Source organism: Scyliorhinus canicula, chromosome 30, assembly GCF_902713615.1.
Source record: "Scyliorhinus canicula chromosome 30, sScyCan1.1, whole genome shotgun sequence".
Lineage (NCBI taxonomy): Eukaryota > Metazoa > Chordata > Chondrichthyes > Carcharhiniformes > Scyliorhinidae > Scyliorhinus > Scyliorhinus canicula.
In genome coordinates this window covers 14,126,763-14,137,260 of record NC_052175.1, presented here as the reverse complement: position 1 = coordinate 14,137,260, position 10,498 = coordinate 14,126,763, and the positions used below count along the sequence as shown (strand labels likewise).

The 10,498-nt window shown below is 52.9% G+C and overlaps 1 protein-coding gene across 1 annotated transcript in view; it reads left to right on the top strand.

The window, feature by feature from the left end:
* Positions 1-3,078: 3,078 nt before the first annotated feature.
* Positions 3,079-10,498, top strand: part of ilf2 (interleukin enhancer binding factor 2) — a 25,399-nt gene continuing 17,979 nt past the window's right edge. Inside the window, exons 1-5 of the mRNA XM_038787188.1 lie at positions 3,079-3,232; positions 3,323-3,365; positions 5,531-5,635; positions 7,634-7,711; positions 9,494-9,596. Of these exons, the coding sequence (XP_038643116.1) occupies positions 5,537-5,635; positions 7,634-7,711; positions 9,494-9,596 (280 nt within the window). The 5' untranslated portion in view covers positions 3,079-3,232; positions 3,323-3,365; positions 5,531-5,536. The remainder of the gene's footprint in view (positions 3,233-3,322; positions 3,366-5,530; positions 5,636-7,633; positions 7,712-9,493; positions 9,597-10,498) is intronic.

The window sequence follows — 10,498 nt, the reverse complement described above, 5'->3', positions numbered from 1 at the left end:
GACATTTGATGCAGTTGACGTTGTGAAGCATGCTGGGGCATTTGATGAGGTTGACGCTGTGAAGCACCCTGGGACTTTGATGAGGTTGATGCTGTGAAGCACCCTGGGACATTTGTGAGGTTGACGTTGTGAAGCACCCTGGGACATTTGATGCGGTTGATGCTGTGATGCATGCTGGGACATTTGATGAGGTTGACGCTGTGAAGCATGCTGGGACATTTGATGCAGTTGACGTTGTGAAGCATGCTGGGACATTTGATGAGGATGACGCTGTGAAGCACCCTAGGACATTTGATAAGGTTGATGCTGTGAAGCACCCTGGGACATTTGATGAGGTTGACGCTGTGAAGCATGCTGGGACATTTGATGAGGTTGACGCTGTGAAGCACCCTGGGACATTTGATGAGGTTGACGCTGTGAAGCATGCTGGGACATTTGATGAGGTTGACGCTGTGAAGCACCTTGGGACATTTGATGAGGTTGACGCTGTGAAGCATGCTGGGACATTTGATTAGGTTGGCGCTGTGAAGCACCCTGGGACATTTGATGAGGTTGGCGCTGTGAAGCACCCTGGGACATTTGATGAGGTTGACGCTGTGGTGCACCCTGGGACATTTGATGAGGTTGACGCTGTGAAGCATGCTGGGACATTTGATGAGGTTGGCGCTGTGAAGCACCCTGGGACATTTGATGAGGTTGATGCTGTGAAGCACCTTGGGACATTTAATGAGGTTGATGCTGTGAAGCACCTTGGGACATTTGATGAGGTTGACGCTGTGAAGCATGCTGGGACATTTGATGAGGTTGGCGCTGTGAAGCACTCTGGGACATTTGATGAGGTTGGTGCTGTGAAGCACCCTGGGACATTTGATGAGGTTGACGCTGTGAAGCATGCTGGGACATTTGATTAGGTTGGCGCTGTGAAGCTCCCGGGGACATTTGATGAGGTTGACGCTGTGAAGCATGCTGGGACATTTGATGAGGTTGACGCTGTGAAGCACCCTGGGACATTTGATGAGGTTGGTGCTGTGAAGCACCCTGGGACATTTGATGAGGTTGGTGCTGTGAAGCATCCTGGGACATTTGATGAGGTTGACGCTGTGAAGCACCCTGGGACATTTGATGATGTTGACGCTGTGAAGCACCGTGGGACATTTGATGTGGTTGATGCTGTGAAGCACCCTGGGACATTTACATCGAACAGAGTCTGCAGTGCAGAAGCAGGCCCTTCGGCCCATCGAGTCCGCACCGACCCTTGGAAATACCACCCCACACCTCCAACCCATCCCAGTAACCCAGCAGCCCCTCCCAACCTTTGTGGACACTAAGGGCAATTTAGCATGGCCAATCCACCTAACCTGCACATCTTTGGACTGTGGGGAGCACCCAGAGGAAACCCACGCAGACACGGAGAGAACGTGCAGACTGCACAGACAGTGACCCAGCGGGGAATCGAACCTGGGTCCCTGGAGCTGTGAAGCTACAGTGCTAACCATTGTGCTGCTGTGCTGCCCAAATAATGATGGGGTTGACTATGAGGCACCCTGGGACATTTGATGAGGTTGATGATGATTAGTCAGTGATGTAGTTGCACTGACAATTAGAGGCGCTGTTCGGCCATCCTGTTAAAATCACACGTGATGGAACAAATCCTTAGTGGGTGCCACACACCTTAAAGAACGTGGACTGCAATCAGCTGGTCTGCAATGGCCTTTGCATTCATTTCCATGAATGGAAATTTTCCCAAAACAGCAGGCCCTGTAAATTCTGTGTGTCTATTGTCGGCATTGTTAACTGTACTGCTCCAAGGTTTCACAGCGACTTGTTACAGTTACGTTATGCACAAGTGCTCAATGTCAAAATCCCTTTGACGTCAAATTTAAAAGTGTAACGGACTTGACCTTGGAATGCGTCCACTTGATTTTTGAGGTTCACTGCTGCTCCCGTCTTGGTGTTTTGTCTTTAGCGCTTCTGCAATTCTCCAAATTTGTATTTCTCTCATTCTAAATTGTGGTTGATAATGGCCTCTCAAAGATCAGTGTGCAGGACGAGCATAAAAAAACAGACAGGTTTTTAAAGGAGCACATCTAAATGAAATGGAAATGGAAATCGCTTATTGTCACAAGTAGGTTTCAAATGAAGTTGCTGTGAAAAGCCCCTCGTCGCCACATTCCGGCGCCTGTTCGGGGAGGAGCCAGGTCTGTCTGATAAGATTTTCAGTTGAACAGTCTGACAAGGCAGAAGGATTTTTAGGTTGTTCCTGAAAGGGTCTCTCTCTCGAACGTCTGTTTGTGGCACCTGTTAGATGGTCCACACCTGATTTAGCACGGGGCTAATAGCTGGCTTTTAAAGCAGGGCAGGCCAGCAGCGCGGGTTCAATTCCCGTGCCAGCCTCCCCGAACAGGCGGCGGAATGTGGCAACTAGGAGCTTTTCACATTTGAAGCCTACTTGTGACAAGAAGCGATTTTCTTTTCAAATTCATTTCATATTGTCCCTTGAGGGCCGTCTGCGCCTGATGCGAGCACTGGTTTTAAAATGGGCATCTTTGGGGTATTTCCATGCAAGGGACTAGGTAAATAGGGACTTGGCTTTCCACTGGGGAAAGAATTAAAAAGGGGAGGGGGGGGGGGTGTGAGTGAATCGCCTAACGTGCTGGCACAGGCCGAGACCGATATTATCCTGCGCTGTTATGCAATGATGGAATTGGGTGAATTTGGGAGGGTGTCTTTGGCAAATATACCTGCAGAAGGAGAATATAGGCTAACATTACTGAGCTGTGAGACGGTGTGGCATTATCAGTGATTCGTGCAACAACTTGGCCGTGTCGGTGAGCAAGCGGTTCCAGGTGCGAGACGGTGTTTTCCTCTTGTTTCTCAAAATCCCTGGGCTGCGTAACCTGTCCCCTCTCTTGCTGTCTTCTGCCACCTCTCTCCTCTCTCTCCCATTACCCCCCCCCCCCCCGCCAAGCTTATGACTGATTTTAAAAGTTGCTTTCGAACCCAGGGCGTGGCTCGTTTGATTTACTCTTCTTTGGCCAGGCCCCTGGAGTCGGGAACTTGGACCCACCACGCCACAGACCACACCCTCACGCTATTTCCTCGGGGGTTGCATGTTTGCACGCTTATGGAGCTTGTATTTATTTTAACTGCGGCCTTCGTATGCTTTCTATTGCAGAGGCGACAGAGGACGTGGTCGTGGACGTTTTGGCGCAAGGGGTGGCCCAGTTGGGGGGTACGTGCCACGAGAGACTCGTTTGCTTTAGATTCTGCCTGTCACAGTCCAGATTCTATTAATTGAAACTTTATTTGTTTACACATCCAGATTCAGACCATTCGTCCCTCACATTCCGTTCGACTTTTATGTGGTAAGTAACAGTGCATCCATCTCTCTCTCTCGCTCTGTCTCTCTCTCTCTCGCTCTGTCTCTCTCTCTCGCTCTGTCTCTCTCTCTCTCTCGCTCTGTCTCTCTCTCTCTCTCGCTCTGTCTCTCTCTCTCTCTCTCGCTCTGTCTCTCTCGCTCTCGCTCTGTCTCTCGCTCTCTCTCTCTCTCGCTCTGTCTCTCTCTCTCTCGCTCTGTCTCTCTCTCGCTCTGTCTCTCTCTCTCTCTCTCTCTCGCTCTGTCTCTCTCTCTCTCGCTCTGTCTCTCTCTCTCTCGCTCTGTCTCTCTCTCTCTCGCTCTGTCTCTCTCTCTCTCGCTCTGTCTCTCTCTCTCTCGCTCTGTCTCTCTCTCTCTCGCTCTGTCTCTCTCTCTCTCGCTCTGTCTCTCTCTCTCTCGCTCTGTCTCTCTCTCGCTCTGTCTCTCTCTCGCTCTGTCTCTCTCTCTCTCGCTCTGTCTCTCTCTCTCTCGCTCTGTCTCTCTCTCTCTCGCTCTGTCTCTCTCTCTCTCGCTCTGTCTCTCTCTCTCTCGCTCTGTCTCTCTCTCTCTCGCTCTGTCTCTCTCTCTCTCGCTCTGTCTCTCTCTCTCTCGCTCTGTCTCTCTCTCTCTAGCTCTGTCTCTCTCTCTCTCGCTCTGTCTCTCTCTCTCTCGCTCTGTCTCTCTCTCTCTCGCTCTGTCTCTCTCTCTCTCGCTCTGTCTCTCTCTCTCTCGCTCTGTCTCTCTCTCTCTCGCTCTGTCTCTCTCTCTCGCTCTGTCTCTCTCTCTCGCTCTGTCTCTCTCTCTCGCTCTGTCTCTCTCTCTCGCTCGTCTCTCTCTCTCGCTCTGTCTCTCTCTCTCGCTCTGTCTCTCTCTCTCTCGCTCTGTCTCTCTCTCTCTCGCTCTGTCTCTCTCTCTCTCGCTCTGTCTCTCCCTCTCTCGCTCTGTCTCTCCCCCTCGCTCTGTCTCTCCCCCTCGCTCTGTCTCTCCCCCTCGCTCTGTCTCTCCCCCTCGCTCTGTCTCTCCCCCTCGCTCTGTCTCTCCCCCTCGCTCTGTCTCTCCCTCTCGCTCTGTCTCTCGCTCTCGCTCTCTCTCTCTCTCGCTCTGTCTCTCTCTCTCTCGCTCTGTCTCTCCCCCTCGCTCTGTCTCTCTCTCTCTCTCTCGCTCTCGCTCTAAGGTGCTTTTGTTCCTAGTCTAATTTTACAGCAGCCCTTTCTCTACACCATCCGTTGGCCATTCTGAGTCTTGAGGCTTCAGTGATGATTATTTAATGTGGGGGTTGTGGGGAGGCTCAGGCTGCGAATTGCGAACAAACCCATTCCTGCCCCCTCTTGTTGTCCAGTTCCCTGCAGGAGTCACTAGGACAGCGATCCGGGAGAGACCCCTCGTATCTGGAATTAACACAAATTATGGAGATTTTTTGTGTGTGTTTTTCTTGTTGCGAGTTCTTGTCGGCCATCGAGTTTCAAGAACCGTCGATTTATTGAGAAGCCCTTCGAAGCATTTTGATGTTTTGCAGTCAGAGAAATTTACGATGGGGAATAAGGAAGTGCCGGCAATATTGTACCTACTCTTATCATGTTGGAAGACTTTCAGGACTTGTGGTGTGGGAGGAAACCGGAGCACCCGGAGGAAACCCACGCAGACACGGGGAGAGCGTGCAGACTCCGCACAGGCAGTGGCCCAAGCCGGGAATCGAACCCCGGACCCTGGCGCTGTGAAGCAACAGTGCTAACCACTGTGCTACCGTGCTGTCCTTTTAATGGATCCACATCTCTCTTCACACACGCACGCACGCGCACACACACACACACACACACACACACACACACTTACAACCACTGCACATATTATCTATCCCCGCCTGTGAGAAAATGTTGCTGACTCTCAAACCCTTCTGCATCAGGTTCTCGTATCGTTCATTTTGCAGGGGTTCTGTTGACCCAGAGCCAGCCAGCTTCTCTGGGAGTCTGTGCCACGCGCACTGGCCTCCGTGTCGGAGCTCCTTCCAAGTGTGTTCAGGGTCTGTTAATGCTGCACGGTGCAGTTTCTGTATCGACTGGGCGCTCGTGCTAGTCTCGAATCTTAACGCGAACAAAACGCTTAATTGCCTCTCTGCTCTAGAGTCTCTGCTTTTCCAAACGGGTGTGTTGTGTTGTTTCTTTTCCCCCGCTGCAGTGTGAAATGGCCTTTCCCCGGGTGAAGCCTGTGCCAGATGAAACCACGCTGAGCGAGGCCTTGTTAAAACGGAACCAGGATCTGTCCCCGACCCAGTCAGAGCAGGTAAGAGAGTGGGAAGTGAGAGTGGGAAGTGTATGGGCATGTTGATGGGACACCCTACTTGGTCTTCCAGCTGCTGTGTCAGTGCTCGGGTACGCACCGTCTGTACTGCATCCACGTGGTGTGCAGGTAGACTATTCAGCTGCGTGCAGCATCACAGCTGATGTCATTCTGATTCCACCCTCTCCTGCTTGGGTCTTTTATGAGCAGAATCCAGTGGTAATTTCAGTGCCAAGAGTTAGTTTGCCTGCCTGATAATATCATATGATACCATCTTGGGGCCCCACTAATCACGTTCATATGTTTTGGTCCTGTCCAAAGCTTGGGGTGTACTGGAAGGAGGGTTTTAGGGTAATTTCCAAGGTGGTGCATGTGAAACTGGACCCGGGTACCCGGGAGGCCATATTCGGGGTGTCGGACCAGCCAGGGTTGGAAACGGTGGCAGAGGCAGATGTCGTAGCCTTCGCCTCGTTGATCGCCCGAATGCGGATCCTGATAGGTTGGAGAGCAGCCTCTCCACCCTGTGCCCTGGCGTGGCGGGGGGACCTGCTGGAATTCTTGACTCTTGAGAAGGTTAAGTTTGAACTGAGGGGAAGCTCGGAGGGGTTCTACAATTCATGGGCGTTATTCATTATGCACTTTCAAGAACTGGATAAATAGTTGGGGAGGGATGGGTTGGGCGGAGGGGGGCTGTCTATATTAAGGATGACCATGGGTGATTCCTGATTCCTTTTTGTCAGTTGTTTATGTGACCATGCGGGCTGATGTTTGGGGGTTGGTGGGAGAATGGGATCGTTGTTATTGATATGTTAATTGATATATTTGTTGCTGATTACTGTTTATTGTTGGTGGGTGTAAATTCGGGACAAAATGTGAAAAAGGAGGCGAATAAAAATGTTTTATTAAAAAAACTATACTATGATACCATCCAGGGTTGGGGTAAAGTATAGACAGGTGACACTTTACTGGTGTTCAAGGGTCTGCGGTTGTTGGAGTCCATTCCTTCAGGGGTCAAGTGGCTTCAAGCTGGATTCCTGGTTCTTAAGTTGTTCACGCGCCCTCGCCTCCCTCCACTCTGTTTTTTTTTAAAAAGTGTTTTTATTCCACATTTTCAACTTTTTACATTGTGCAACAACCCACTCCGCCCCCTCCCTCCCTCAGCTGGAAACGGTAACCAACTCACTAAGAAAGTAGAATAAACAAACCCCAACTTGTCTGGAATCCATCACTCGTGCCCGACCTTCGAGCAAATTTCACCTTCTCTAGGGCTACGAACTCCAGCCCCCACCCCAAGGCCCTACGCCAAGGCCCTACGCCAAGGCACATGGTCCTCCACCCCAACAAGACGCGCCTGCGAGCAATTAGTGAGGCGAAGGCTAAGACATCCTTCCCCGCACCCGTCTGCGACTCCGGCCAGTCTGACACCCCGAATGTGGCCTCCAGGGGACCGGGCTCCACGTCCACGTGTGATACCCCCGAAACGGTGCTGACCGCGCTGTCCTCTAAAACCGTTCAAGCTTCAGGCAGGACCGAAACGTATGCACGTGGTTCGCAGGGCCCGTCCCACGTCTTTACACAGACATCCTCTACCCTCTCAAACAACCGGCTCATTCTTGGCTTTGCCAGGTGCACCCTGTACACCGCCTTCAGCTGTATCAGCCCCAGCCTCGCACACAAAGTCATTCACTTTCCTCTCTACCACGCACAGCAATCCCCCCTCCAATGCCGCTCCCAGCTCTTCCTCCCACTTAGTCTTAACCCCCTCCATGGACACCCCATCCTCCTCCCGAATCCTCCCATAATTCACCGAGACGGAACCCTCCCCTCAAACAAGGAAGGGGCAGGCCGCCCCACTGTGATTAATGGCACCTTGCTGCCTGTTCTCTTAGTGGTCTGGCCAGGAGGCCGGGAGTTTGGCCCAGATAAGTCAGTTTTGTGCCTGAAATAAACCTGTGGTGCAATGTTTGTGTTAACAGAGATGCTGCTGCTTCTGTTTCCTAGGCCTCCATACTGTCCTTGGTCACCAAGATTAACAACGTCATCGACAATCTGATTGTCGCTCCAGGCAACTTTGAGGTGGTAAGTTGAGCGACGTTGAAATCCTCCAGAGAAGTGGTTGGTGCCGAGTTTGAGGGCAGCAACGACTTCTATTTATGCCTTTTAATGTAACAGAACGGCCCGCGGCTTTTCCCAGGGCCATTACGGGGCAGAATGCGATACCGAGCCGCGTAAAGGAGAAATTGGGACAGCAGACCACAAAGCTTGGTCAAGGAGCTGTGTTTGTGGTGTGTTTTAATGGTGGAAGGATTCGAGAGATGTAAGGAGGTAGCTCGGAGTGGGGGGGGTGTCTATTCAAAATTAAAAAAAAAAACATTTTCCAATTCACCCTTTTTTTTAAAAATCCCATTAAGGGGCAATTTAGCGTGGCCAATCCACCTACCCTGCACATCTTTGGGTTGTGGGGGTGAGACCCACACAGGCACGAGGAGAATGTGCAAACTCCACACGGACAGTGACCCAGAGCCGGGATCGAACCTGGGATCTCGACGCCAAGTTGACGAACGGCTGCCACCTCCGGGTGAACCCTAACATTGACCCTCTTCAGGCGAACTTTATTTTCTCGAGACTGAGAAACCCAGCCGTGTCGCTAACCCAGGTCTCTACACTAGGGGGCTTCGAGTCCCTCCACATTAACAAGATCCGTCTCCGGGCTACCAGGGAGGCAAAGGCCAAGACATCGGCCTCTTTCGCCCCCTGAACCCCCGGATCTTCCGACACTCCAAAGATCGCTACTTCCGGACTCCGCACCACCCGTGTTTTTAGCACCGTGGACATTGCCTTAACGAAACCCTGCCAAAACCCTCTAAGCTTTGGGCCCAAAACATGTGGACATGATTTGCTGGGCTTCCCGCGCACCTCACACACCTATCCTCTACCCCTAAAAACTTACTCATCCTAGCCGCTGTCATGTGTTCCCGGTGGGCTACGTTAAATTGTATCAGGCTAAGCCTGGCGCATGATGAGGATGTATTAACCCTGCTTGGGGCATCCGCCCATAGACTCGCCTCTATCTCTCCTCCTAGCTCGTCCTCCCACTTGCCCTTCAGCTCCTCCGCCTCCGAAAGCTCCTGGTAAATATCCGATACCTTCCCCTCTCCCACCCAGGTACCGGAGACTACTCTATCCCAGTATTCTTCAAACTATATTTCCGGGGACCTATTTTTACCAACCGGCCGACCTTCGCGACCCACGGCGGCCGACCTTCGCGACCCACGGCGGCCGACCTTCGCGACCCAGGCCGGCCGACATGCGCGGCCCAGGCCGGCCGACCTTCGCGACCCACGCCGGCCGACCTTCGCGACCCACGGCGGCCGACCTTCGCGACCCAGGCCGGCCGACCTTCGCGACCCACGCCGGCCGACATGCGCGGCCCAGGCCGGCCGACCTTCGCGACCCACGCCGGCCGACACGCCGGCCGACCTTCGCGACCCACGCCGGCCGACCTTCGCGGCCCACGCCGTCCGACCTTCGCGACCCACGCCGGCCGACCTTCGCGACCCACGCCGGCCAACCTTCGCGACCCACGCCGGCCGACCTTCGCGACCCACCATTTTCTCTTACCTTGTTTGCTGCTGACAAAATGGAGGAAATGGTTTTGGGTCCCTTTGGCCCTCGTACAGGCTCCTCCAATGGAACCTGTTGGATGAAGGAGAAGGGTGAGGGTGGTGAGTTTGTGGAACAGGTCGGGAGGTGGATGTGACACCAGGAAGCGAACGGCCATGGAGGAGCTGCCGTGTGGGCTCACCACGTGCCCACGTTTCCTGCTAAATGTGCTCTTGTTGTCTTTATCCTCCCCTGAAGCAAATCGAGGAGGTGCGTCAAGTGGGCTCGTACAAGAAGGGAACAATGATGACGGGTCACAATGTCGCCGACCTTGTTGTCATCCTAAAGATCTTACCGACCCGTGAGTATTGGGAACAAATCGAGGTGGGGGCCGGGAGAGGGGGGGGGGGGGGGTCTCATTCGCAGTTATTTTTGTAGCTGTGTTTAAATATGTATTGAATCTCTGGAAGAAGAGATAATGCTGAAGGAGCTCTTCCCCCGATTCGGAACCAATGCCAGTGTCAAAATATTGCCCGTGGAAAGGGGGTACAGACTGGTTTATTTTTTAAAAGGTGCAGTGTCTGATCGTATTCCCTTTCCCTGCAGAGCTCTCGTGCAATGTAAAGTCAAAATGTTGGATTTTATTCTGTCCCGCACTCTCGTGCCATTGTCGTACCATCTAACCCAGAAAGCTCCCGCACTTCCATGAAAAACCGGCGTGGTTGGCTTGCTGACATGATCGATCCCCCCCCCTCCCCGTGCCAGCTTTCCGCAGGGGCCATACCCTCCAGGATACCCTGCTCCACTCCTCCATCACCCCCCAACAGCACCCTCTTCCCATGCGATCGCAGAAGGTGCAACACCTGACCCTTTACTGCCTCCCTGCTCACCATCCCAGAGCCTAAACGCTCGGGTGAGGCCGCACTTCGCGTGCACCTCCTTCAATCTGGTCTATTGCATTCGCTGCTCACACTGCAATCTACTCCACACCGGAGAGGCTGAACGCAGACCGGGTAACCGCTTTGCAGAACACCTCCGCAAGCAGGGCCCAGACCTTCCTGTCGCTGCCATTTCAACTCACCGCCCTGCCCCTCACATCCACATCTCTGTCCTTGGCCTGCTGTAATCTTCCAGTGAAGCCCAGCGCAGACTGGAGTAACAGCATCTCATCTTCCGATTGGGAACGTTACAGCCTTCCGGCCTTAACATCGAGTTCGGCAACTTCAGACTGTGAAACTCTCTCCTCGCCCCGTGTTTTTTTAC